Source organism: Syngnathus floridae, chromosome 8, assembly GCF_059516105.1.
Source record: "Syngnathus floridae isolate MCC-2025c chromosome 8, RoL_Sflo_1.0, whole genome shotgun sequence".
Classification (NCBI taxonomy): Eukaryota; Metazoa; Chordata; class Actinopteri; order Syngnathiformes; family Syngnathidae; genus Syngnathus; species Syngnathus floridae.
The window spans coordinates 5,132,815-5,159,977 of NC_142420.1; the positions used below are offsets into that span (position 1 = coordinate 5,132,815).

The 27,163-nt window shown below is 41.9% G+C and overlaps 4 protein-coding genes across 12 annotated transcripts in view; 2 read left to right on the forward strand and 2 right to left on the reverse strand.

The window, feature by feature from the left end:
* kcnh3 (potassium voltage-gated channel, subfamily H (eag-related), member 3) overlaps positions 1-6,593 on the forward strand; it is a 50,081-nt gene extending 43,488 nt beyond the window's left edge. For both annotated transcript variants that reach the window (XM_088383987.1, XM_088383988.1), the window contains exons 12-15: positions 3,519-3,778; positions 4,195-4,295; positions 4,364-4,416; positions 4,850-6,593. In XM_088383987.1, coding sequence (XP_088240113.1) covers positions 3,519-3,778; positions 4,195-4,295; positions 4,364-4,416; positions 4,850-5,758 — 1,323 coding nt within the window. In that variant the 3' untranslated portion in view covers positions 5,759-6,593. The remainder of the gene's footprint in view (positions 1-3,518; positions 3,779-4,194; positions 4,296-4,363; positions 4,417-4,849) is intronic.
* A 3,078-nt stretch (positions 6,594-9,671) lies between these two features.
* armc8 (armadillo repeat containing 8) lies at positions 9,672-18,515 on the reverse strand. Its single transcript, XM_088383990.1, has 22 exons — positions 18,226-18,515; positions 17,174-17,250; positions 15,991-16,062; positions 15,650-15,792; positions 15,469-15,566; positions 15,301-15,393; positions 15,126-15,206; positions 14,739-14,814; positions 14,278-14,368; positions 14,148-14,208; positions 13,864-14,064; positions 13,704-13,799; positions 13,306-13,388; positions 12,721-12,802; positions 12,492-12,578; positions 12,310-12,402; positions 12,068-12,217; positions 11,740-11,835; positions 11,542-11,637; positions 11,207-11,279; positions 10,832-10,925; positions 9,672-10,751 (listed from the first exon to the last, which is right to left on the reverse strand). The coding sequence occupies exons 1-22, from the start codon at positions 18,268-18,270 to the stop codon at positions 10,718-10,720; spliced, it is 2,022 nt and encodes a 673-aa protein (XP_088240116.1). The 5' UTR covers positions 18,271-18,515; the 3' UTR covers positions 9,672-10,717.
* On the forward strand, positions 17,556-22,333 carry dbr1 (debranching RNA lariats 1). 5 transcript variants are annotated; one of them, XM_088383994.1, is made up of 9 exons: positions 17,556-17,674; positions 19,264-19,499; positions 19,573-19,697; positions 19,782-19,862; positions 19,946-20,031; positions 20,297-20,521; positions 20,606-20,683; positions 20,757-20,902; positions 21,244-22,333. In XM_088383994.1, exons 2-9 carry the CDS (start codon positions 19,303-19,305, stop codon positions 21,965-21,967), a joined length of 1,662 nt encoding a protein of 553 aa, XP_088240120.1. In that variant the 5' UTR covers positions 17,556-17,674; positions 19,264-19,302; the 3' UTR covers positions 21,968-22,333. The 5 variants fall into 5 exon arrangements, with proteins under 5 accessions (XP_088240120.1, XP_088240118.1, XP_088240119.1 ...); XM_088383992.1 differs by lacking the exon at positions 17,556-17,674 and adding an exon at positions 17,851-18,008; XM_088383993.1 differs by lacking the exon at positions 17,556-17,674 and adding an exon at positions 18,061-18,198.
* On the reverse strand, positions 22,206-25,539 carry rab5b (RAB5B, member RAS oncogene family). 4 transcript variants are annotated; one of them, XR_015860126.1, is made up of 7 exons: positions 25,435-25,539; positions 24,448-24,706; positions 24,213-24,364; positions 23,903-24,025; positions 23,441-23,534; positions 22,566-23,295; positions 22,206-22,518 (listed from the first exon to the last, which is right to left on the reverse strand). XR_015860126.1 is itself a non-coding variant. In XM_088383997.1 (6 exons), the coding sequence occupies exons 2-6, from the start codon at positions 24,611-24,613 to the stop codon at positions 23,180-23,182; spliced, it is 651 nt and encodes a 216-aa protein (XP_088240123.1). In that variant the 5' UTR covers positions 24,614-24,668; positions 25,435-25,539; the 3' UTR covers positions 22,206-23,179. The 4 variants fall into 4 exon arrangements, 3 of the variants coding, with proteins under 3 accessions (XP_088240123.1, XP_088240122.1, XP_088240125.1); XM_088383997.1 differs by having other exon boundaries at positions 22,206-23,295; positions 24,448-24,668; XM_088383996.1 differs by having other exon boundaries at positions 22,206-23,295.
* Between the last annotated feature and the right edge of the window lie 1,624 nt (positions 25,540-27,163).

The window sequence follows — 27,163 nt, forward strand, 5'->3', positions numbered from 1 at the left end:
GGTGATGATTAGGCTGATGGATCAATGGATGAATATTTAGACGTGGATGAAATTCTCAATGAAAGAGTGGATATATCGACTGATAGATGAATCAATGGCAATATAGCTAGATAAATTAATCAATGAATTAATGGTTTAATTCATAGGTAGACCGACTGATGGGTAGAAAGCTAGACACTAGAAGGCCGAACGAACACTTAGTAGCAAGAACTCCTTGAAGACGTGTCATCCATACAACTAGACTGATTAACCTCACGTCACGTGGCATACATGTGCCGTGCATGTCTGCGCTCTCATGGGAAGTCAAGGGAGAGAACTTGTATTGATAAGTGCTGCATATGCAGAAACACGTGCACTTATATTTAAGGACACACATTTCTGCTGCAATCACACACACAGACACGAGTCGCACGGCAAACTCAAGCACGAGCACACTTGATGAACACGCCCCCACATCGCACATGCAGGGTCTCTTTGGATGCCTCTTGAGCCGCCAGCTAAGAATAGAACAGAAGGAACTAAAAATAAATCACACTGCCACAGGAGGAAGATGAGGAGGGAGGGGGCGGTGAAGGAGAAGATGCTGAGCAGTCAATGATGTGGGATGAAGGGGGAGAAAGATGCAAATGGAAAATCTGTCTGCATGATGAGACATGAAACACAGTCATTATCAGACGTTGCTTCTGTTTTTAGACTACGAGATGTCATTGTTCTAAAGACGTTCCTTGTGAATGAATAATTAATGTGATGCTCTACTGTAGTAAGGCTTTGAACATAGTTTTTCTTAGCAAAACAAAACACTCGTGCCACACCGAATACAGACAAACACAAATATTTGTGTAGCTCATATAGTACTGCATTTCTCACTGCATTTGTCTTTATTTATGTATTTTACATTATTGCTTATTGTGTGCATCTGCATTTTGTCAATTTTGTTTTTATGTACATTATTTTAAATACGTCTTGATTTGATTCGTTTTTTTATTTATTTATTCATAGAAGTATCTAATATACAAAATTCTATTTATTAGTTTTTATGACAATGACAATTGTCATGTAAATGTTCTTTTTTATGATATTATCTTTTGAGTTTTTTTCCTGTGTGGTATTTTTGTCATTCTGATTTAAAATAAAGTCACACAACCCAAATAATAGCATAAATAAAATGTAATGCATTTTAATGTGCCTAGAAATATATAAACTGTATACATATTTCTAAATTGATTTCTATTTTCCTCGTTAATTGTGTCCACGCAATTGTTCTGTGAGCGAAGGCTGTAAATTGTATTCTGCTATAAAAACATAAAAGTGCGGCGGCTATTAACCTGAAATGACACAACACACACTCATTCTCGGGCCACATCTGTCATGTTAAATGAGGCATCTGACAAAACAATGCCAAAAAAAGACAAAGGGAGAAGTCCATTAGGATGCGCTAATTAGACTAGCATGAGCCTCGAGGTGGAACTCTTAATTTCCCAGTTGGCTTTCAGTCCTCCCCACCCAGCAGCTTTTAAATATTGACTGAAAGAATGAAATCGTTGATGAGAACAAAGGGAGTCAGGGCATTCTTTACTAACCCCTCTAACAGATCACTGACTTACTTGTGCTGTCTAATGTTTTGGGTGACTATTGATTCTGTCACTGGATTTTAAACTTAATTTAAATTATTTTCTCCCATATCTGAAACATGTACGTTGAGTACAAGTGAAAACATATTTGATCAGTTATTTTGTTTTAAAATTTAAAACAATACTGTTGTATTGTATTAAATGTATATTAACACAAAATAATTTATTTATGCTCAGTATTTTTTGTGTTTGGATTTATTAATGAATTTATCAGACTGAGCTGTTCCAAATATTTTAGTCTTGTGTGGCTAAATGAAGTCATCAATATATTAAACATTGAGTGTGATGCAAAATAAAATAATTGTCATGAAACTTAAAAGCATTTTTATAGTTCTGAAGGTGGAATTATACATTTCGTACAGGTGTTGCTAGTAATGTGGTGTCACGACTCCGCCCCGGTTGCTTTGTCTGTTACCATGGTTTCTGTTGGCGTCGCCCCTCCCCTCCTGTGTTACCTGTAACCACAGTCACCTGCCTCTTGTTACCTGTCGCCCCGCCCCTCCTGTGTTACCTGTAACGACAGTCACCTGCCTCTTGTTACCTGTCTTGCATTTAAGTCCTGTCTGCCCCTCACTCCTGTCGGGTCGTTGATGTCTTTTGTGTTGCGTATATGTCAGTCAGTTCCGTTTCTGTTATCCAATCTGTCATTCATTCATTCCTGTTGTTGGTTTTGTTAGGAAGTTGTTAGTTTGCCGGTTTTGTTGGTTTGTCCCCTCATCCTCCCTTCCAACTACCTTTTCCCTTCAATAAACCCCTGGTCCAAGCTGCATTTGGTCGCCCTGCTCCATTCCGATCCATGATATGGTTTGGTTTGGTTTATTGTTTAGCACATATTTTTACAGCAATAACAGTGCAAGGAGGGAAACAAAGCCTAGGGCTTGTAGAGAGCTCCACTCCTGTTATATATATACAAAGTGTTGTGTAGTCAAGTGTCACTCAAGTGTTTCAAAAATATAAGTAAAATACATGTGGCTGTGAGCGTCGGTGTCGAATAGCCTTGTCAGCTGAAGAATCAAAGTGGAACTTGTGTTCCACCTACTGGTAATTAGAAAGTACTTACGTGCTGTTTATCTACCAGACATGAGTTGAAAATGAGAGGACGCAACATCCTTGGTTTAAAAATCTCTCTATATATATTTCTGTATTGGTGTGTGCTGATCACAAGGCACGATTTACTAGTTAAATATGACTAACAAGTTTCGGTGACTGTTCTGTGTGAACAAAGACATTCCAAATCAGATTGGTTAAGTGACAATAAAAGGTAATGTTGATTTAAGGATAAAAAAAATGATACATCGCAGACCTCTGTGACTGGAAGCCTCTGACGAGTGGCGACCATTCTCATGTTGCCACTTGCAAAGCACGGCAAAGTTGAACACATTGACTTTCTGCTACCTTTTCAAATTATTTCCTATCTCGACGACAAGATGTTTTCACGACTCCATTTAACGGATCGTTATATAAAACATGCACTGATAATGTTTTCAGAAGAAAAACAACAGCAGCTGTCAGTAACAGTGGCTGGTTTAGGTGGGGATGCCAATTGTTAGTCAATCGCTGCAATCTTGAGCATTTCATGTAATGATTGTGAGAGAACACCAGAACCGAGAGAGAGGCTGTGCAGTGTGTCATTATTCTGATACTTAATCTGCTTCTTTTTTTTTTTTTTTTTTTAAATCAGGGAGTCAGATGCTATTGATATTTGCACTGTTAATGTTTGTACACACTGCCTAATGAAATGCAGGACAGGCCCTGGGCAGCTAAATACATGATATGGCATCTAGGTGAAGTCTGAAATGTGATTGGGCAAAAACATAATATGGCCCTTGTGACCAAAATATCTTGTCGCTTTTCCAGTCTAACTAACTGACTGTGTGTGTTTGTTAGGCTGACTGGGAAAGTAATGGCGGCCTGGTAAAGAAGCTTCCCTCAATACGGGAGGACGAGGAAGGGGCCGACGAGGAGCAGAACTTGGTGTCCCGTGCTCCCCGCTCACCTTTGCGTCTCAGCCGTGGGATCAACTCGCCACTGCGTTCCCCTTTGCTACCCCCGAGACCCTTCCGCGCCCCCGCTGAGCAATCCCGACCAGTCACTTTGCAGATACCTGTGGTCAGCTTTTCAGGCGCGCCTGCAGAGCTCAGCCCCAGGTAAGTCGTTTGAAAAAGATTTCGACATCCTTGATCCTCAGGACAAACAGTCTACGAGTTCATCGACATTAAAATGGATATAATAAATGTTTCCATGCGACCCTGCATACACCCTTAGCAGAGTGTCTGCTCCCACTGCAAAGAGGGAGGCAGATTGGTTGCTATGGCAACGTGTACCAGGCTGCCTGCAAATGGACAGTGCGTTGTGCATACTGTCAATCAGAAAGAGAGAGAGAAAGAGAGACTGACTGAGCAAGATTAAAAGTATTTCCTCAGGAGCTCGTTCACAGCAAACTAGACCACCAGAGATGGAATCAGACCTTAAAAAACAAACTTGTCAGACTTCAAATTTGCATGACACAGCTGGTTGATGCAATGTGTCCCTGCAAAATCACAAAACCCTCCCATCTGCATAGGTTTGTGGACGGCATCGAGACGGAAAACAGTTCCATCTCCTCCCAGAAGTTTGAGTTCAGTCCAAGCATGTCACCTGCAGCCCCACCGTCACCTTATCTAGGTAATGTCCTCCGAAACCCGCACGTGAGGTCTTGAGAGGTTTCACATTTTTTGTGCGTGTGTGTACAGGCAGTCGAGAGTCATCCGAGATCAAGCAGAGTGTATACAAATTGACAGAGGAGGTGAGTTGTTGCTGCTTTGATGCATGTTTATGTTTTTGTTTTATTACCCTGATCAGTTCTAGACTCCTAAAATATTGCAGTAGTTCACCACGAGGCCCTTAGAGGACTGTACAAGGACTTAAGTATGTAAGGGAGTATGCATTATTTGTAGTTTCCCAAACAACTTGTTAAGAGGCTTCAGTATGCATTTGGTCATCGAGCAACTGGGCAACAACATTTCAGATGAATGATGCAACTTTAAGAGATCTTATGATTTAATCATCGATGGATATATTTATGAAAGTGTGTACTCGGAAAAGAAAAAATGCTGAATTTAGTTGAGAGCTTGGTCATGGAACGATTTTGTGAAGGTATGATTTTACCCGACGATAGTAAATAATTAGCCTATACTGGTCTCACAAGTTAAGGATTTCGCTACTCATTCACCATACAGATGAACAGCCTCTCCAGACAAGTATCCAAGCTCAGCCAGGAGCTTCTGGAAATGACACGTCTGCTCAAGCCCCTTCTCCAGAGAGCGCCGCAGCCCCTCTTGGTGGCCACCGAGCCAAATTTGACACCACCTCCCAGCAGCAGCGTCAGCCGGCTGTCGGCGAGCACCAGCTTAATGGCGCCTGCTCCCATCACGCCGTGCACCCTCCTGAGATCAGACACTCATTCCTTATTGGACGGTGGGGACGTGGAGGGCGTGGACTTGCCACAATGCCTTCTCCCCACTCCTCATTCACCACAAAGGCCTAATTCCTCGCCACCCCCGTGCAACAATCACCCCTCACCAAAGGAAGGACTTTTTGAGGGGTCACCAGTCTTGGCGTCCTCCAGTATGTTTTTGTGCTCTCCGCAGGACCACCCCCCGTTGGCGTCAGGCACTCCGTCACCGTCGCTTTCCTTCTCCATGTCCCTCTCCTCCACTTCGTCCCTTTCCTCCGGCCAACCGTCCCAGCAGGCCAGTTCCGTCAGTCGCCGAAGCCTGCTCCCCCCGCCTCCTTCCCAGGACACGCCTCCTCCGCCATGGCGCCCACACTTCTCTGCACCGGCCTCTCTTGCATCCTCACCCGGAGACCGTTGTTTGAGACCGTACCCGTCCGTCCCGCTGGTGTCGCCAGTTGTCGCAGCTCTACCTTCCCTCCTCTCCCTGACTTCGTCTCTGGACTCACCGAGCAGAAAATCCGAAGAACTCAGCTTTGCTCGGGCTTCTAACTCGCACCTTCATCGAGAAACCAGGCGGGGAGACGATGCGCCCCAGGAGATGGAGATGCAGGAATGGCGGGCCGAAGCGGGAGAGGGGAAAGTTTCCTCTGAGCGCATCAGCTTCATCGATGAAGATGAGCCGGCTGTGTGAGGGGTAGCAGGACAGAATGAAACAGAATCAAGGGAGACGAGATCAGGGAAGCAATGGCGCTACAACAGCACTCATTGTCTTAAGGGGTGTCCAAACTACAGCCCAAGGGCTTTTTGCGGCCTGCTGTGCATTTTTCCCGGCCCGTGGCAAATACTAAAATTAACAATTTAATGCGGCACTGAATGTCAAGGTGTTGTTCAGATTGCTCTTGCTTTAGTTTAGATGAGATTCTGCTGCTGCTCAGGGCAAGAGCGGATCTGTTCTCATGCTACCAGCCACCCAAAAATCCCAGAAAATCCTTCAGTCTTTTATCTACCAGCGGGTATATTTTTACCTGTACGATTTTGGCATGTTGAATTTCAAAGTGGCCCTTGGCAGAAAAAGTTTGGACATCCCTGTCTTACAGTATCTCAGCGGTTGGCGGTCCATCCCTGCAGCTACTGTAGCAGAACCTCTTTGTGGAGGAGCACTCCAGTTCAAAGTCGCATTTTGCTGAGCTCCAAATGAAGCTGATCATTTATTTGAGATTTTGACGGACATTTACAAAACTGCGGGATGGTCATTGCGCTTCCCCCTCCCCACACATTTAAAAAGCAACTCGACCACATTGGTCGTGCACCCCTCCACATCAACAGTTGTTTCCCAGTCCAAGATGAAAGCATTCTTCAACGTTCAGGAGTTTTTGTTCCAAGGACTGATTTCATTGATTTTGATTGTGAGCCAGCACAAAATGGCTCAACCCTCTTGGTAAAAAATAACATACTTGTGCACAGTTTTTATAAGAACAGTCAAAAAGTTTTTGAATAAACTTGGAAGGATTTGCATTCTAATGAGAGTGATGGATGAACATTTTAGCCAGTTATTCTACTCCGCAGTCCAAAATATTATTCATGTGTCATGCCTGCTTATATTGAAGAGAATTTTGATCACAGTTTTAAAAAAAAAAGAAACATTCAGGATTTCGCAATCTAATGAAAAAAATATCTAATTTCATTTAAAAGATATCCGACCCACAATAGCAGGGGTAGCTTGTGTCGAAAGGCATTTTGCTGAGTAGCCGACACATCCCTTTCGACACGCTGATTTTCAGGGATTGGTCTTTTCTATCTAAGGAAGAACTTTGTTGATTTTTAATATATAAAAATTGCAACCTATATTGATTTTTAAGTATTTTTGATCCAATATAGCCCAGCAAACAACTATCAATGGTTGAGATACGTAATTATGGCTGAATTTACACTCCAGTGCCCAATTCTAATTTAAAGTCTATATACCTGATATGTGTTGGATTTAAAACAAATTTAAAACAGACCTGATTCCAATGTGAGAATATCCATGCGGTTTTTTTTTCACTTCACGCATGCCAACTGTGCAACGTGATAAAGGGAAAAAAAATCTGCAGTTTCACTTAAACCATGCAGTGTAAGTCCAGCCAGAAGAAACTTGTTGAGTTTGAATTGATTTGAAACAAGAAGCACCTTTTTATCCGTTCATCCTTTTTATTCCACTTATCCGGGGTAAGGCTTTGCCAGGCTAGCCAGGACACATAAACCCTTCAGTGTGTCCTGAATCGTCTCTGGGGCCTGAGATTCAAGCTCATACGTGATTTATTTAGTTTGCCTGCAAGCCACAGTTCCCTACTGAGCATCTTCAAATTTCCGCCATCTTTTTTCCTCATCCCCACAGCTTGCAACACAAAATTGATGTTTATATGTGACCCAAGATAGTTCCAGAAGTTAATCTCTGGTTCCAGACAGTGATGATAAGGAAGAACCCTGTTGATTTTAAATGAGATCTGTGACAACAGGCGAGGTTGCCCAACTTTCATTACCATCTCATATTCTAAAAATAAACAAATTGATTTTCATGTAGGTGATATATCACCTGAAATAACCCTGGCAGCTACTCGGTTGCAATTGTCTATCTTCAATTATTCAGGGACTGTAGTTCCATACCTGCTGGAAAGGAGAATCCTGTTAATTTTTAATTCATCTGATGCAAGAAGTAGCCAACAACACATACTTGATTTTAAAGAGTCTTTGGCCCACGATAGCCCACGTGGCTTCAAACCTTCAGGAAATATGACTCAATATCAATGAAAGATCCCCCTGAATACATTATCCTTTTCATTTAAACACCAGACACAATTTTAAACCAAACTTTCAGGCATCCTTTGCACCTCATCACAGGAAGAACCTAATTGAACCCACGCTAGCTCAGGTTGCTAAAAGATGATTGTGAAAGTTGAGGCAGCACAATGTTCAGGGACTACCATCTATTGTCGCCACAATAATCCTTTTGATTTGAACGGATATTGATTAATTTTTGATTGCCAATCTTCACAATTTCAGGGAAAAGGGGTTCTACTGTATTGTATACTTTTGAGGTCAAATATTTCCAAATAAGAATTTTCATAGTTTTCAAGCCTATTAATTTTAAAAGGCTTCTGACCCGTGTGCCTAAATCTAATGTCATGGGTCTGGTTGACCATCATCAAACAAAAGCAAAGGTGCCACCCGATAGAAAAATTAAAAATCCTCTCCATTTGGTGGTTTTCTTCATGGTGTGTGCCAAAGACAAAATTGTCATTGATAGGAGATAGCAATGTGATGGTAGTAGGACTCTATTCTATAGTATTGTGACAGTTAATCCAGACTTTTACAACTTTTGCATCACTCCTGAGCTTTAGCCATCCAACCATTGGTGCCTTCTCCTCCATTATAACACTCCTGACATCCCGAGCAGGAATTTGGAACAAACTACAAAAATGAAAGCCATCTGATTAAACCTTGCACCTTGATCCTAAAAGATATTTTTGTCATATGTGGAAATGTGGAGGGACTATTTTTGTTGAGGATCTCTAATGTAGCAGAAACACATGTTCATCTTAAAACACTCTTTGCCAAAGCTGGTGATAGACACCAGCCTGGAAATTTAAACTACCCATGATGCATCCCTAGAAATGGTGTGAAGGAGGGGGGCTCAGCACTACTGTATAAAAAATTTAAAAACAAAAAAAGTTTTATTTTGTGACATCATGTTACTTGTAAAATATCACTGTTATTTGTTTTTGTTTTTTTTACAAAACAATATGACAAGAAAGAACTCACTTTGAGTTGGGATGATTTTTTTTTTTTTTTTAATAACTGTGAATCCATTGCATGTCACAGTTTTTGTTGCATGAGGAATGTGCCTGCTTTGGAGCTGCACAGGGGCGGCTGCTCCTATACAAAAAACCCTGTAGGAGGTCTAACATGTATTTTATTATGACAAAAAAACGAGGAAAAAAGACCTCTGTTACACGATACTCAAGCAGCGGTTCTGACAATAAAGAACCATTGTTTTGTAATAATAATGGTGGACTCCTGTGATGTTTGGAGGAACTACTACTTGTGCACTGGATACTAAGTCTTTTTACAATACAAGAATTACATGCAGGGGGGGGGGGGCACGCCACCACAGAAGGCTTTGGGTGATAAGAACATATGATGACTGAAAAATTGACTTCATCGCTCATTTGTGTGTCTCGCTGCCTTTTCCGACTCAGCCATTGAGGAATATTCCATTTTTATGCCTTCAAATAGTCATTACTAGCTGATATAGTTATGTACATATATGTTTTGTCACATTTGAAGTGAGCAAAGAAGTAGGTGATTGGACAGAGTACATCTTATTTTGATATAAAAAAAATGAGATCAAGATAAATCATCAAAAAATATATATACTATTTGCAAAACTACAACCGGTACACCTCAATTGAAATGAAAGTTGTAATGAATACTTTTCGTGACATTTTTGTAGTCATTTACAACACAAGCAATGGTCTATTAGTGACCGCGGCATTAGCCCATTAGTCACACAATGAAATTGGTAAATACTGTATTTTGAAGCAATCCAAGTTCAAACTCCACACTTCAATCACATATCGATTGTTTTATTTCAGACTTTAACTTATTTGGGGAATAAAGAAGCAGCATAAATTAGCTCCTTTGTGTGGACTGCATATATTTTCAGTGTGAACATTCATCCCATCAGAGCATCAGTGAGGTGTGAAATGTCAATGAACACTCCAGGGAACGGGGAACATATAAAAAAAAAAAAAAAAAAAAAAAACTTAAAACACGATTTAGAATAGGTATGACACATAATGCTTTTGCTATGCTCCACTTTAGCATCCACAAGAAAGGGTGAGTCTCAATTGATTTTTTTCTCATAATACACAAAAAAGTACATTTGTGTAAGTTTAACATAAATAGACAAAAAGGAGTAAGGATCCCAGAGGGCCGAGTGTGTAATGAAAAAATTGCTTCAAGAGGCACACTGAACACAAACATGATTTTTTTTTTCATTTCTAAACATGACTGAAAACACAGAGGATAAAATGGGGGAGAAAAACATTCCAAAAATAGATATTTTATGCTCTTATATACTGATATGTATACTGAAATATATATATATATATATATATAGTGTATATATGTATGTATATGTAATATACATATATACACATATGTATATACACACATATATATATACACATATATATACATGTATACACACGTATACATTTACGAGGTAAGTATACACAATACACAAGAATGAAAACCTCCACATTTCAAAATAGCTCTTTGTTTCCTTTCCCTCTCAAGGTGTCCTTTCTCTCAAGGAAACAGAAGGGAAGCGCCCTCTTTACTTACAAATGTAAAAATAACAAGAGAAAAATCTTGTCAAGTTTCCTCAATAAATCGAGTCCATGACAAGCAAAATGTCACGTCAAAAAGCTCCAAGCTTCACAAAAAAAAAAAAATAGTGATAGTAGGGAGATAGATAGATAGGAGGGAAATCGTGTCTTTACAAATTAAACAAAGGTGTCTTTGTGCAACTCAAAACTTCGGCTGTTAAACCAAACAAAAACAGCAGGCGTCCTCCAAGAGTGATACTTGTCACTCCCTCCTGTGGTCATGCCAGGTACTGCTGCATGGCTGTCTTGGCCCTGTCGGAACAGCAGAGTGAACATTTTGTTTTGTTTCTTCTATTTGTATGAAGAGAGAGGGAGCGTGCTGAACTTCTCACCTGTCACTGAGGTTGGCATCACAGGCCTGTGAGAGTTTGTGCAACATGTCTACAAAGCCCAACTCCCTCAGCTTGTCCTGGCGCTCCTGAGAACCTGACAACACACATGGGAGCAAAAAATATTTCCTTACATACTGTTTGTCAGCAACAAAAGTACCCTAAATGTCCATGTTTTATTTTTACTTTTCTAATTTGAATAGAGGGTGTGCAGACTTAATAATTCTAGGACCCTCTATAGTCGATACTACGTATTCTTTTAACTTCTGACATTTTACGCACTGCTACATTTTGTACAACTTTGTACAGTCAGCAAAACTTGAACGTGTTCATTATTGATTGATCCCAATTAGATCATTCCGGCACGGGCTGTTTTACCGTCTTCCTCGTTCCAAATGAGGTTCGAGATGCAGAAGGTGGCGGCAAGCTGTAGTTTCACATTGGAGTGACCCTGAAGGTAAGAAATATGTCAAACACTTTTAATATGGAATTGAGTCATACAATCAGTTATCTTTATGCCCTGAGCATGAGTTTCCGTTCATGTGTTAGTCTTAAAAATTTACTTTCAGTAATGTTCTATGCGGTCATTTTGCTAATGACTGAAAATGACATCATAGCTCAGGTAAAAACCAATGTCTTGCCCTAGTATTGGAGGGAGCGTTTGTCACTGCCTGCAGCTTTATTATAGTGAATATGCATAGAAGTGGGCCTACCATGTAGTATTTAATTTTCTGCAGCATGTCGTCATTGGTCATGATGAGCTCCTTGGCCGTGTTGCCATCAGCGATGTTGGCGAGAATGCACAGTGTCTGGTCAATGATATGGTTTTTCAGTGAATAAAAAAAAAAAAATTTAAAATAAAACAGAGCCATCATCCAATAATAATCAAGCAACTGTCAGGTTTCTCTCACCTGCTCTTTGACCTCCACGCTGTGCTCAGCCTCCAGTATGAGCGTGACGGCCTGCATGATCTGCTTTCCATGAGAACTCATGATCTGATCGATGTGCTGACAGCAAAAAAAAAAACATGCTGATGATGCAAAATGCTGGCTTTTATCTGCATGGTTATTTACAAATCACTTTTTTTTTCCACCTTTAATATATTGGGGTTTTCCTTGGTATTTTTTTTCCCAACCCTTACTTAGGATTGTGCACAAAAACGGCAATGATTACAATTGGGACAGTGAGCCAAGTGCACTAAGTTTGTGTAAATATGCGTGTGCATGTGTGTGCTCTCACAGGGTGTGTTGACAGGAGGTTCCGCAGCAATCCAAGCGTCTTCATCAGAACATTACCGTCAGGATCAGAGAGTAAGCGAAAGAGCTGTTCTGTGCCCAAACATTGAATAATCTCCACCTTCAGCTTCTGGTCTGCCTGGAACGCCATGTTCTGTGTACACAAATTCAGAGAGGTATGTATGGTTACCTCAACTGTCTCCAGTAATTTGAGGTTGGAGTGTGTTCAGAGGAGACGTTTATCACCATTAGGGCCCAGATTCCGTTGACCCGAAGTGCAGGACTCTCACTCTGGGTCAGACTGCATAGTAGTTCTATGATGCCTGATTCAAGGATGGGCTGTGCACAGCAAGCACATACACACCATCAAAACAGGCTCGAGGGTCCTCAAGAGGGTTTTGAAAACTACTGCATAAGCATGTGTCTACCTCTTTACTGGGTGAGAACTGCAGCAGTAGGTTGCATAGTGTGGAAGATCCCATGACCAAGACTTCATCGGGTGCGTTTTGCAACAGCTGCATCAAAACAAGCAGGGGGAAAAAAAAATGAAAATAAAATATCACCTTGTTGAATTGCTCCAATTCCTCCATTGTGGGACAAAATAGAGTTAAATTGTATTATATTTTCTCATTTATTTCAACAGTTTCTCATGCTAACCTTCATGAGGGGTTTCCACACAGCGTGATCATGGAAGCTAGTCCTCAGCTGCTGCACCGACCGCGAGAGACTATGTAGACATCTGGAACAAGAAAAATGATACGGTACACGCCGTTATGGTAAATATAACATCATGTACTAATAACTAACGGGAGAATAATAATAAGGGGTTACATTGTGTGCTCCCTTGAAGTGATGCAATTAAGAATACAAGAAAAAAATTCAGAATTGCCTTTAACTCCAAAATAGTTATTTTTTTTAATTTAATTATTTCTTTGCTTGTATAACAATGAAAATGATAAATGTTATGTCTGTACGGTCAATGATAAAACTTTAAAGGGAAAGTCAACCCCAACATTTTCTTTTCAATATGTTCTATGTCCCCACAAGTCTAAACACAGCATTCTGATCAATATGAATTGAGCCAGCAAAATTTATAACAATTTGAAATATCTATCAGAAAAATGGCAATTAATATTTTCCTAAATTGTTTCAGTCCGAAAAGGATGCCTGGATGGATCAAACAATTTCACATTCAAACAAGTCAACATTATATGCAAAAAAAGTTCAAATATGAAATCTCACCTGACGGCCGCCAAGCGAACTTTAATGCTGGACTCTGAAAGGCCACTGACTATCCTATCCATCATGTTCTCAGTTTCTGTGATCTTTACAAAGACACACAAGGATAAAGAATGTCAACACACATGCATAGCATTTTTCTTTTCATTTGCAAGGATAGGGAAGAAACTCTGGAGTAAATAGCAAACAGCCGCTCGTCATTGATGGCCTTCAAAAACAATTATACAGTAGTTGCCGATAGAGATACCACACAATAACTGCAAGGAACTACTTTTGTCCAAATCAAACTCCTGAACTTGGCTCTATATAGTTTGTTTGCGACAAGATAGAGCCATATTAAATTTTGGCCTGAGCACAATTAATAGGTGAATTTGGCTAAACTGCAAATATGGACAGCAAACCTTTTTTCGGATGTCCTCGTCATTGGAGCCCAGAGATGCGTACAATTTGAAAGCAGCTTGTCTCAGCTCGTGTGCGTGCTTAAGGTCGTGGTCCAACTGCACAAACAGCAAATAGTCAATAAAAACATTATGGGCAAAAATCAAAACTATGCCAACTCACCCTTTTGATGTCAGTGATGGCCGACACGGAGCTGGGGTACTTGAAGTAGTCGGCCAACATGGCCACCAGATGGTCGGTAGTGCTGGCGATCCGCTGCAACTCCACATCGGGCTCCATGAGGAAGGCCAGTGTCTCGGCTCCCTCCACCCGCTCCTCCAGCAGGTGTTCCTTGCTGCACATGCGCACCAGGCACGGCAGCGTCTGCACCAGTACCAACGACAGGAAGTCACACATGCCTACTTCTAAACATTATTGGCAAAAAAGAAGAAAAAAACCCCCACCACCTTTAGGACAATGGAGCTGTCATCCGTCCTGATGGCGCCTGCTCGACACATGTACGTAAGACTGCAACGGAAAGAGTGCATGTCAAAAGAGATGCCGGAATTAAGATAGCATCATCTGCAATCTACTCACCATTTGGCTGCCGTTAGCTGCATTTCAATGGGTTGATCCCTTTGCATCATTTGCACAAATACCTGAGAGAGCAGCTCGCCGTCCACTAGCACTGCAAGCACACGCAAAGCCTTGTCAACGTGACGAGTCCTGACTGAAGCAGCGTACACAGATTTGTAACATTTTTGCCTTTTTTTTAATGAGACCACTCACAAGATGAGGAGATAAAAAACAAGTACAAGTGTTCCCTTGATAGTCAAGTCCTGCTGTGAATAGATTTAACAAGGAATCGATGAGATACCCTGCCCTGCAAAAGTTTTAGAAGTGGCCAAAAATGTCGCAAGAAGGCAGCAAAGTACAACTTTTGTCTAAATGAAGATCCTCAGTTCACTCAGGGCAATCTTTGAGAGAATTTCGAGAATCGGGCATGAAATTGGTCCCATTAGAGCTGAATGTGTGCGTCCCGCTTAATGAGCACTCACCATTCACCAACGTCATGGACACCTGAGTGTTCTCGTAGGCCAATACTGAAAAACACTTTAATGCCTGCATGCGCACCTGGAAGGATAAAAAGAGGTTTACATCATAATACTCAAAATAACATTCAAAGGTGTATTTCCATTACCCTATTTACATCAGTCATTTTGAAATATTAAAATTAGACATAGTAGTAATGTTCACTACCACAGAACGTACTCAACTCTTGAGTAATCATCGGTACCCATACTAAGTAACTGATGCCACAAACATTTTGATACATAAAATATCTATTAAACCAATGACAGATCACTTGAATTATGGAGTTAACAATTAAATTGAAACAAAAATAAGTAAATAAAATAAACATTTTAGACAAGATGGCCACTCACCTTATAGGAGGGCGATATTAGCAAAGGGGCGATGTTCTGAATGGCGCCATGGTTAAACAGAACTGTCTGGTGCTCTGGAGTCTGGACACAAACCACCAACACATAAATCAAAAGTATCTGTCTCAACTGCTCCCATGAGTCCTCAGACTGCTGCTGGGCCAATACCAACAAATACCTTACAACAGTGGGAGAAGATCTGCGTGGTGTATTCCTGCGTCCTGTGTGAGTTGCTCAGCAGAGACATTAAATGGGGGATCACAGTGGGATCCTGCAAATAGTTAAAAAACATGAAACTGAGGATTTTGGGGGGTAATTTAGCTAAAAAAGTAAGACGTGATCCTACTGTGTAGAGCAGCTGTACTGGAGTGACGGGACTGATAAAAACCGTTCTGAGACAACGAAGACAAGCCTCGATGAAAATCAGGTCAGGACACAAGAGACCTGCAAGCAACAAAAAAGAAATTCACCACAGATGATGATGATGACAAGCCTCGCCTAAATCAGAGCCCACTTGTGACCCCAACCTTGAAGAAGCGCGGGGATGATGTGACAGTCCACCAGGGACTTGATATTGTTCTCGGTGCCCATGGCCAAGCTGCCCAGCACCACCGCACACTCTGTTCTCAGCTCCAGGCTGGAGGAGCTCTGCTGCAGAAGGTACAGTAACCTAAAACAGAGAGAAAGGCGCACAAAAAAGAGTTTACAATACTCTTCAAAAGGGTGTTTTAAGTGGACAAGACAGATTTTCTATTTTGTGTTCATTAAATGTTAAATTGAGGGTCCACTGCACTGTTATGTCTTTAAACAAGAATGTCTCAAGAACAGAAGAGCAGGAACCAAACTAAGGTGAAAAAGGGGCGCGTACCTTGGCACAGCTCCGAGGACGATCAAATTGGCTTTCTGCTTATTGTTGCCAATTACAGCATTCTTCATGTCACTGGGGAGACAAAAACGAGATGAGTTCGTGACAACAATGTCAATAGAAGTTTGTTATGGTAAGATCCGTTTTGGTGCACAAGACACAAGATCAATGTACTAAAACAGAATTATGCAATGCAATTGCGCAACATGTTTTGCTGCATGAGTATGATCAGTGATACGTTTCCTGTGTTCTGCAAGCTAGCCAAACACTATCAAATGGCATGAGGCTGGCGGAAAAGTACAGATGACTGGAGGCTGTAACCAGAGCTAGCCTCTTCTCTTTAGAGGTTAAAAATAAAAAGGGAAAGGCAATTCGCATTGAGAAATGTCCAGAAACTTGTAACTATTGAACATTCCAAAAGCTCAGAAAAGAGAAACATTGTGTTTGAATTTGAGGTTGTACAGCCTAGTCAACTTTACTATTCGAATGGCATTTTGAGCTAATGAAAAAGAGCCGCTCACAGGAACAGATGAAACTGGTCTGTTATGGGAATGCGGTAAAAAAACAGCTGTCACCTGAATGAATTTTAATTGTCACTTTTATTTCTGAAAGCTTTGTTTTGGCAAGTGAGGGACACCCAGTAGAGGTTAAGAAAGCCCTGCTTGAGTAGGATTTTAAACGACATTTTTGACTCATCCTCGCAAAGAGGAAGGAGAGCAGTGGTTAGGATAATCCCTTATTCAACTGGACACAAAAAAGTCAGTGATTATTTGCAAACACTGCATTGCCCACCATGCAGACCCTAACCCCATATTGATGACATGTTTGCCCGTTCGGCCAAGTTGTGCAAACGTTACTTGCATGTGCCAATGAATGGAAAACACTGTATAAAAATGGACTGACTGTAAATATCATTATCCATCTTGATGTAGCCTTAGTCGATGTTGTTCTAATGTGTATGTTCTGCATATATTTAGTGTATGAGCAGTCTATTGTGTATATATATATATACGTAGCTTATTGCAAAGCATTCCCTTCTATAATGTTTTTGCGTAATTATAGTAGTACTACTCATGACATCATCAGTAAACAGTCAACCTCATCTCGACTCTGATTAGATTAATGTAGATATGCAACTGCTAGTTTGAGTTGAAACTCCACATTTGGCGACATGAGATGAACGTACATGACTCCCTGCAGCACTTTCTGTGGGTCGGGGTCAAACAGTCTGTCCACATAATGACGACTCGTGGCAGTGACCTCCTATAACACAACAAGTAAAGATACAAATGAATGGTTACAATCCAGCAACACATTTTTCTATACTTTGTGCCACAATTACAGTCCAAGAAAAGCTTTTAATACTTTGTTTTTATATTTAGGTATATGAACCTTGCCCATGTCTTCTTTCACTGCTCTAGTAGTCATGCACCCATCAGCTGCATGTGACAACTCTAAAATATTGTTTTTGTCAGTGACAGCCAGAACAATCTACACGACGTGTGACCTCGTCACGGCGCCAAGAGTGCAGCGTTAGCTCAACGAGTACGATCTGGCAATCACTGATGCCAACTCCTTTGCATAATAAATAATTCATAACATGGGTTATTTCGAGATTTTGGCTAGATGTTGGTGGCAACTAACCTATAACTAAGCATGATAGTAGGAAGGAGCAACCTGTCACCTGGTAATAATACCTATATGAGCGTTGTGTTTCATAAACATGTATGGTTAGTTGACATCAGCATAATGTGGGGGGAGGTACGCAAAGGAATACATATCTTAATCGTATGATGCATAACCAATGGTTAAATATATTTGAGTTAAAAGAAACAACTTGTAGCAGTTAGCCGCTAAAGCAATCTGGGTGACACTGACAGCTCGTTGAGCGCTCGTTTTGCTTCACAAAATAGCCGAGACGGACGCAGAGACGCGGTTGATTGCCGGTGCAACTTCAGGTGTTCCCAAAGTCCCCGCCTATCCGTGCGGGGAAAACGTTTAAAACGAATGCTCACTTTCAGGTAAGCACTACAGTAGGCGGACCGCTAACCTCGCTACATGTTGCCGTGCAGTCTGCAGAGCCTATGGATTAGCCTCTGTGCTAACAAGGAGCATAGAGTCGTTGTAGTTTGACAACAACGTCAACTAGTTGCCCTTCATAATTTACAACAGGGAGGGGGAGAAATGGGCACAGTGGAGACGAAAACTAGTGTAAGAATCGATAAGCGTGACACTCACAGACAGCACACTGATGCGGAGAGGGGCCTCCAACAAGCACGCCATATCTCGTCCCCCGATCGAGCGCCCCAATCGGCGCAAGACTTTGCAAACACTCCACCCCCCAGAGCAGCTCTGGGCGGCCTCTTTAAAGGAAATACAGTTAAATCAATCAAGTCTTTGTTTGAGTTTTCAATTAAAAAAGTGAGACGTATCCCCTTGCGGACACAAATGTAATTGCGAGCTTCAAAGTAACACCGCTAACTTGGCGTTTTGTCTGACAGGCAGGCAATGGATTTGTCTGTCAAGTAAACATAAGCGTGACGTGGGGTGGTTATTAAGTAATAGATTCGTCACATTAAACCGCACAACAGAACAAAAAACAGAGAATAAATTCGCATGAATGTTGCTTCCAAATAACCTATGAGCATAAATTATGTAATTTCAAAAGTCCAAAATGTCTTCTATTAATCAGTGTTGAATCTGCTGCTGGTGATCAAAATTGTTGGTCTGTTTTTGACCTGCGCATGCGCACGGCACTCTGAATGCATGGTGGGAAATTTCGTTGCTCTCTCTCAGACAGTTTTTCATCAAAACATGTACTTTTTCATCAATTGGGGGCCTTACGGCGTGCAAAAGTGACTGCGTCCTCTTTGCCCCCCTCATACGTCCTCCGTAAGTTGTGTTTATTTGTTGCTTTGATGAACAATCAACGTGTATTCTTCGCCACGAGTGAGTGCGCTCATGTTTGGCGACTAGATAAATTAGGTGACAAAACAAAACAACATTGCGCGGTTATTTGACCTTTTTTAACAATATAAAATCAAAGTTTATGATAATTCAATTGCATTATATTTAGATACGTAAAATAATGCATTTATTTATTGATAGTGTCAACAAGCGATTTGTCCAAATGAACCCCTATTCCAATACATGTAGTGTAGCAGGGACAAGTGGAATTTGCATGTTCTTGAGTATGCGTGGGTTTTCTTTGCAACTTGAGATTTCTCTTGAATTCTAAATTCTCCTTCCCAAGCTGACCATGTTGTCTTTCTTTAGGCAGCAAAAGAATCAAGAGCGCCTTAACTGGTTACAGCCATGAAGATAGCAGTGGAGGGCTGTTGCCATGGTGAGCTGGACAAGATCTATGAGACCATCAGCTACCTGGAGAAGAAGGAAGGCATCAAAGTGGACTTGCTGCTTTGCTGCGGCGACTTCCAGGCTGTGCGCAACGAAGGCGACCTCAAGTGCATGGCGGTGCCTGCCAAGTACCGAACCATGCAAACCTTTTATAAGTCAGTGCCTCTTAATTATTTCTTTATTTCAAGTCACAGGTGGGCTTATATTGAAACAAAATCTTTGTTACAGGTACTACTCTGGAGAAAAGAAGGCTCCCATTCTTACTATCTTCATTGGTGGTAACCACGAGGCCTCCAATCATCTGCAGGAGCTTTCTTATGGAGGCTGGGTAGCTCCTAATATATATTATTTGGGTAGGGACTGTCTAACAATACACAGTCTCATAGCTATAAAAATACTTTCTAATTGTATCTGCGACTCTCCATCTTCATCTGCAGGTTACGCTGGGGTCATTCGATACAAAGGGATCCGAATTGGCGGCATTTCTGGAATTTTTAAGTCACATGACTACAGAAGAGGTGAGTTCACCCTCAAACTGGACAGCACAGTGGACTGTACACCGCCAAGCAGTTTTTTGATTAGGTCTGTTGCCCCATTTTAGGTCACTACGAGTTCCCACCATACAACCCCGAAACCCTGAGAAGCGTCTATCATGTGCGAAATATTGAGGTGTTTAAACTCAAGCAGGTAATCATCAATTGATTTTAAAAATGTCTTATATTTCTTTCATAAATGTGATATAATATTGACCTACACATGCCTACTGCTCACATTTAGTAAAGTAGTATTTTAATGGAAGTGGGCTTGATTATGTCATATAAACAATACTTGGCCATTGAAAATGGTTCATGCAATTTAGCTTCATTGTTAAGATGGTTTTGTTTTCAAATAAACACGTGACATTGGAAAAACTGAATTAAAAGCATATTGTCTATTCTCAAATTCCTTTCAGCTTCGCATGCCCGTTGACATTTTCCTGAGCCACGACTGGCCTCGTGGTATCTATCATCACGGCCCCTTGGAGGAGCTCCTCCGGAAGAAGAAGTTTTTTCGGCAAGAAGTAGAGTCCAATTCTCTTGGAAGTCCCGCAGCCGCCGAGCTCCTGGAGCACCTCCAGCCTACCTACTGGTTCTCGGCGCATCTTCACGTCAAATTTGCTGCTCTCAAGCAGCATCCCGTAAGACTGGCGGTTGCCCTTCAATTGCTTAAATTGTTGTTAAAAAAATTTTTTTCATGAGATATCTTTCCTACTTTATTAAAGCCTAAACCTAACGCTGCCCCGCGGGTCACCAAATTCCTGTCGCTGGATAAATGTCTACCCTATCGACAATTCTTGCAGGTGAGGGAACGTCCGGTAATATGTGCCAATACAGAGATGGTATAGCTTGACAAGATGCATGCTCTGGTTGTAGATCGTGGACATACCGGATAGAGACGGTTCATCCGATGATCTGGAATATGACCCCGAATGGCTCGCCATCTTGAAGGCCACCAACGATTTGCAGAGGACCGCTCCTCATCCCTGGAACCCGCCGGAGAATAACGGCTTACATGAACGGTACACACACCTTTGCTATATTATTTACATCTATGTTTCATCAAAACAATCAATTAAAAATATAGTATAGCAGTAACTGACTTTTGCCCTCTTGTGCTTCTTGATGACATTTTTACGCCAATTCAGAAACTAGTTTGTAACCTCGAATGACCGTTGAGGACCTCTTGGATTGGTAAAAAGAAAACCTATCTTGACAGTTTCAGATTTTAAAAAAATCCTATCTCATATGTATCTAATTTTGTGGCCATTGAGTTTACTTGCTAGTGTTGATTCTGCCTTGTTATCGTCATAAATCCTTGTGAAAATTGTTGTCACGTTATCTGGGCTTTGTTGTCCATCAGGTGGGACTTTACGGTTTCTGAGGATGCGATGATGAAGGTGGTGGAGCAGCTCAGTGGCGAACTCGCCATCCCGGACAACTTCAGTTGCACAGTGCCGCCTTACGACCCAAGCAGCCCCCAGTACCACGCCGCCCCCAGCTACCACGCCAACCCTCAGACCACAGAGCTGTGTGCCACCTTGGGCCTCACAGATCTCTACACCCAAGCAGGCCAGTCTGGCAACAGGAGCGGGTCTCAGGGTGGCCTCACCTCTGAGGAAGTTGACACTCAGAGCGGCGATGAGCCCAGCGACTACCCAACTGACATTTCGGGCGCATCGAATTCCTTCAATCCCGATGAGATCATCATAGAGGACGAGTGGGAGGAGGAGGTGGGTGGAGAAGAGCCCAAAAGCAGCGCTGATCCAAAAGTGCCCCAGGGCAACTCCCACACACCAGGCGGCATGGTCTTGCCCCCGCCCAAATCTCAAGTGTCGCCCATTCCCATGTCCCCCATTATGGACCTGCCTCCCCCTTGCCACTCTACACCGGCCGTCCCTCGTCTTGCTCCAATCAACTTGGAGTCAAACGATGAGCACAACTTGGAGTCAAACGATGAGCGCTTCCTCAAACGGACGAGCGACAAAGTAGGTGACGTGGAAAGCCAGACCACGACCACACCGCGGATCAAACGCAGGAACCAATCAATCTATGCCAGCGTGGAGGATGATGAGTGTGACGAATAGCTGAAAAATAATTTTTTTTAAGGTATTAATTTTCTAATTTTTTAATGGAAGGAAGCTGTTTTCCTTTTTTTAGTAAAGAGATTTAAATTTTTTAATGGTTAGAAACACTTCATTTTTTGTAAATGTGATTTCAAGACAGCAGAAATTGTTACTATGAGGAAAATCAAATTATCTTTTGTAAACAGCAAAACAGGAAGCTTCAATATTGTCTTACTTCCTTTCATGAATTCCCAATACATTGACATACTCATACCTTTTTATTTATTTGAATGTATTCCAAACACTCAAGATAAAGCAGTGAAAACAAAATGTCAGGTAAATTTTGAAAAATTAACATCCAAATTAAACAAATTAGGTGTTCAACATTCCATATCTCTAGAAACAGTTTATCAATCTGAATTTCCATCCATCCATCCATTTGTAAATTGTTCAATCCAAAATGATGGGAAGCCACAATTTTAGGAATTTTCACCACCTAATGCGTTTGTCGATGTTTTTAACTTCACCCTTCCGCACTCACACTTTCAACATAAGTTCACATACACGTACACCTTCTCCAACACTTTCAACAATAAATTAATTGCACTCTTACATAGACCTTCTCCAACACTTTCAACAATAAATTAATTGCACTCTTCATTCCATCCTCCATTGACAAAATTGAAAATGCCTTGCGGCAGGTGTCAGTACGCCCTGTACTTTCTGCTATGCACACAATATTAGCACAAAAAAAAAAAAATGTAATGTCAGCAAACGCGTTGTGGCTCATGCCTTTATTGTCACTATGGTGTGAGAGCAATGGCATGTATTTTGTTTTGTACTGTCGGACATGTATGGGGTCTTACATGAATACAAAAACATAAAACACACACATAAACTGTGCTGGTTAGTTTTCGGACCCAGATGACCAGACAGATGAAGCGTGTCAAGCACATTTAGCCTCTTTTATTTTACCACATCATATTGCTTCGTTCTTTTCTTGTTGGTTTTATACAAGTGTAGGTTATCAGGCAGGAGTCAAGCTGAAATGATGCAAGGCAGAATATACACAATTTGCGTCCTCCATTTTTGTAGTTGCTTTCCCTTTTTCTCGGCTGGCTTCATTCACTGATGATTGTTCAAGATGGTTAGCTGAGGAAGAAGGGATACTTTTGGAGCGGGATTGAGGTGATGGAGTTCACGTGGTAGTACATGATGGGGGGGGGGGGTGGTCTAGTTCCCACCGCAGCAAGCTCTGGCGGAGTGGGCGTCAGGGTCCTGAAGGTTGACCCCTCGATGTCGCGCTGCGTGTGTTGGGTTTTGGGTGTCTGTTTTTGGCATCTTTTTGGCTGCAGGGACACAAGTATCAACACAAACATCGATCTCGGCAATCTGTTGCAATAGACACTTTACGACTCACGGTTGTTTTAGCAAAAGTAAGCCCAAATTAACACTGCGATTCAAGAAATTAGACACAAATATAAAGCAACTCACCGATGGCCAGGAAAAGCTCGTTGACGTTCATGGCCGTCTTGGCCGAAGTTTCCATGAAGAGCAGGCTCGTGTCATCGGCGTACGTCTGCGCTTCCTTTGCCATTAGGAGAGAAACGTTAAACACTTTTGAATTCAACTCAAAGTAAGGGGAAAAAATACGATTGTCGTGCAGGAAATAAGGTTTGTGCTTTTGAGGGGTTGGCATTTTTCTTTGGCTTTTTTGTGATAACACCACAGAAGTAATGCTACCACTGAACCAGAAATGGAACATAATCCAATATCTACACATAGCATTTAAAAATTGCACACTTTTTCCGGACACATATGCGTCGAAGCTGATGTTTGACGAGGTGTCATGGATTTATAAAATTCAATTATAAAGCACTATCAATACTTTTGCCTTCACAAAAACAGCTATGTTGCTTTCATTTTAGGTATTAGTAGTTCTTTTGTTTTAATTACCTCATACTCTACTAGTCTCTTCTCAGCCAAGTCTGCCTTGTTGCCCGCCAAAGCAATGACAATGTTGGGACTGGCCTGCCTCTGCAGCTCCTTCACCCAGGCCTTGGCCCTCTCAAAAGTTTCCTGTACACAAAACAACACACAGGTGCATACACACGCGCACACACACACACACACACACACACCATAAAGTGGATGACATCACAGCACAAGAAATAGTTTACTATATATCGTACAGTCCAATTATCAACTACTTTATTAGGTACATCTCTTCACTACATTGTGTGAATGCAATGTGTGTGTTGCATACCGGCTTGGTGATGTCAAAAACTACGATGGCAGCCTGAGCGCCTCGGTAGTACATGGGTGCCAGGCTGTGGTAACGCTCCTGTCCTGCTGTGTCCCAGATCTCAAACTTGACAGTGGTGTCATCTAAACACACTGACTGAGCCAGGAAGGCAGCTGCGACACACAAATACATATTTTATTCCAAATGTGAATAATAAACACAGATTGGTTTTCATCGTGTTCCCTGCAGCCCTCACCTCCTATGGTGGTCTCCTGAAACTCGTCAAACTGTCCCTTGACGAAGCGTAGCACTAGACTGGACTTGCCTACTGCCATGTCACCCAGCAGCACCAACTTGAACTGGCAGATCTTGGTTTGCTGCAGCGCGCCATTGGAGCGGCCGCCACTCCCTCGGGAGCTCATAGCGACCCGTGTCAGGGTGCCGTCGGAGGAAGGTCGCCGTCGCTCAGCCTCCAACCTGTACGGTCAAGCCTTGCTGGTTATATCCCGTGTGCTCTGTTGCAACCAATCACAGAGAATGATGTCATCACAGGGTCTGCTATTTCCTGGTTTGTAGACAGTCGGTGAATATTTCACACTTTCATCTAACATGTTGACAACTTGTTTCATGAGCCATTAAGAGCTGAAGCAATAAGGCCACCGAGGATAGAAAAATCCCAGACTAATTGTTGACATAGTTAAGTTCTAATGATAGTTTGTTTGGTTTCTTACAGTACGTGCATGCATTCTTAAATTTAAATGCATTTTTGGTCAATATCAATCATCTCTATTGGATGGACTGAACCATCATGTTTGCCACATATCAGGATGACACATCTGCAATGCAAATTTTTCATTTTGCTTAACGATGTGTTTTGGACTGATCTGAAAATATTTTATAACCTGAAATTCCACACTATACAAACACATTATTAGAAGTGCTGTTTCTCCTGTCTTTGCAAACAATGTTGGAAACAATACCGCAATCTTGTCACAGAACAATATACCCTGCAGGCCAGCATTTCATTAGCTTCCTTGTTGATTCCTGTGGTGACGCCATGAGATGTTATCATTTGTTTGGTTGCTAGCATGAGACCGGCTATATATGTCCACTTCAGCTTGGACGTCAGAAAAACGCTAACCTGCTAATGATATCAAATATTTGACAGCAATTTCATAACACGATGACGTCTTTTTTTTTGCTTGAATCTTATCACTGTGAGAGGGGGGTAAAAGACGCTTACCGTAAATAGTGTCGCTTCCCGTGACCGTTGACTTCAATGTAGCAACATCAGCTGGCTGAAGCCAAACGCTTCCTGTTGGGGAAATCGCGCATGCGCGCTGCATGTCTGCCGCATTGTCAAACAAGCCCAAGAGATGCATGTCAAAATGCTGCTTACGTGCTGTCACAATAAATAAATGATTATTTGTCATGCGGCGAGACGTTTTAGAGGGCAAATTGGACTGGGGGAGGGGTAGTCCAAATGAAATGCCCAAGCAGTATATAAAAAAACAATTAACCAGTTTATAATTGCTGCGGCGTCAAGGGTTGAGGCGTTCTCCAGGCCACTCGGTGGCGCTGTGAGGCATAGAAGCTGTCAACGGGGAGCAGTGAGTAGTGATGTGCATTGCAGTTCTTTTAAGTGAACTGAATCTTTAGAATCCGTTCACTCAAAAGATTCGTTCAAACGAATCGTTCAACGAATCGTCCCCCGCACACACACGGTAATGCTGGAGCGCAAAGGACCACCTCGCAATTTTTTGGGGGGTCAGAAATAACATTAACGGTTGCAACAAATCACTGCTGTTGCCATTGACGGCTCACTTGGGGGAGGACTTGGTGACTTGGATCAAGTTTATTTGTCAAGTTTATTTGTATAGCCCTAAATCACAAACAGTCTCAAAGGGCTTCACATAGCCAAAAATTGACAATTATTCTCAAAGCATCCCCTGATCATAAGCTCCCAAAAGGGCAAGGAAAAACTCAAAAAACCCCTGGCAGGGGAAAATGAGAAACCTTGAGAAGGGACCACAGATGGAAGGATCCCCCTTTCAGGATCACCAGGTTATAATGGATGCAGAGAGTGCACAAGTAATACATAATATGAAAATCAATGAAAAAATGGATGTCGGAGGTGCCCTCGGTTGTCCTGGCCGTGTCTTCAAGGGGGTTGAGCTGCAGTTCCTTCATCTTGAATTGGTCCCCGAGAATCCAGCTAGCCGCGATCAGCTTTTGAGCCACCTAACCAGCCGGGGAGGGGGTGGGCAGAGAGAACAAAACAAACTCCGGCCAAATCGGCCATCACAAGTTAGTTAAAGGCCATCTCATAGAAATGTGTCTTTAAACGTGTCTTAAATGTTTCTACTGAGGTAGTAGTTCTAATATCCATTGGTAGGGCATTCCAAAGCTCTGGAGCCCGAATAGAGAATGCTCTAGACCCTGCAGACATTTTCTTGGCCCTCGGTATAACTAAAAGACTAGCGTTTTGCGAACGAAGGTTACGAGACGGAACATAAGGAACGACTAGGTCGACGAGATATGAAGGCGCTAAGCCATGCAGTGATTTATAGGTTAGTAGAAGAACCTTGAAGTCACATCTTAAATGGACCGGGAGCCAATGTAATTTGGCTAATATTGGGGTAATGTGATCAAATTTTCTTGACCGTGAGAGCATCCTCGCAGCGGCATTTTGCACTAACTGTAGACTTTTGATACTGGACTTAGGAAGACCAGAGAATAATACATTACAGTAGTCCAGGCGCGACGTAACGAACGCATGTATAATGGTTTCCGCATCCCCGGTCGAGAGGATAGGACGAATCTTAGCAATATTACGAAGGTGAAAAAACGCAATCCTGGTTATATTCTTAATGTGTTTTTGAAAGGAGAGCGTTTGGTCAAATATTACCCCGAGATTAGTTACCGTATCACTCTGAGTGATAGTCCGGTTATCTATAGTTATAGTGGTTTCC

Bases quoted from the DNA above. Each gene is read 5' to 3' on its own strand.
- rab5b (XM_088383997.1), bottom strand. From the start codon at position 24,613: ATGAGCTCCCGAGGGAGTGGCGGCCGCTCCAATGGCGCGCTGCAGCAA. The intron at 24,026-24,212 runs GTATGCAACACA...TTTTGTGTACAG, and splicing joins TTTTTGACATCACCAAGCCG to GAAACTTTTGAGAGGGCCAA. The intron at 23,535-23,902 runs GTAATTAAAACA...CTAATGGCAAAG, and splicing joins AGAGACTAGTAGAGTATGAG to GAAGCGCAGACGTACGCCGA.
- armc8 (XM_088383990.1), bottom strand. From the start codon at position 18,270: ATGGCGTGCTTGTTGGAGGCCCCTCTCCGCATCAGTGTGCTGTCT. The intron at 14,209-14,277 runs GTGAGTAGATTG...TTTCCGTTGCAG, and splicing joins CAGCTAACGGCAGCCAAATG to TCTTACGTACATGTGTCGAG. The intron at 12,579-12,720 runs GTTAGCATGAGA...GTTTTGATGCAG, and splicing joins TGTGGAAACCCCTCATGAAG to CTGTTGCAAAACGCACCCGA.
- dbr1 (XM_088383994.1), top strand. From the start codon at position 19,303: ATGAAGATAGCAGTGGAGGGCTGTTGCCATGGTGAGCTGGACAAGATC. The intron at 19,500-19,572 runs GTCAGTGCCTCT...TCTTTGTTACAG, and splicing joins ACCATGCAAACCTTTTATAA to GTACTACTCTGGAGAAAAGA. The intron at 19,863-19,945 runs GTGAGTTCACCC...GCCCCATTTTAG, and splicing joins GTCACATGACTACAGAAGAG to GTCACTACGAGTTCCCACCA.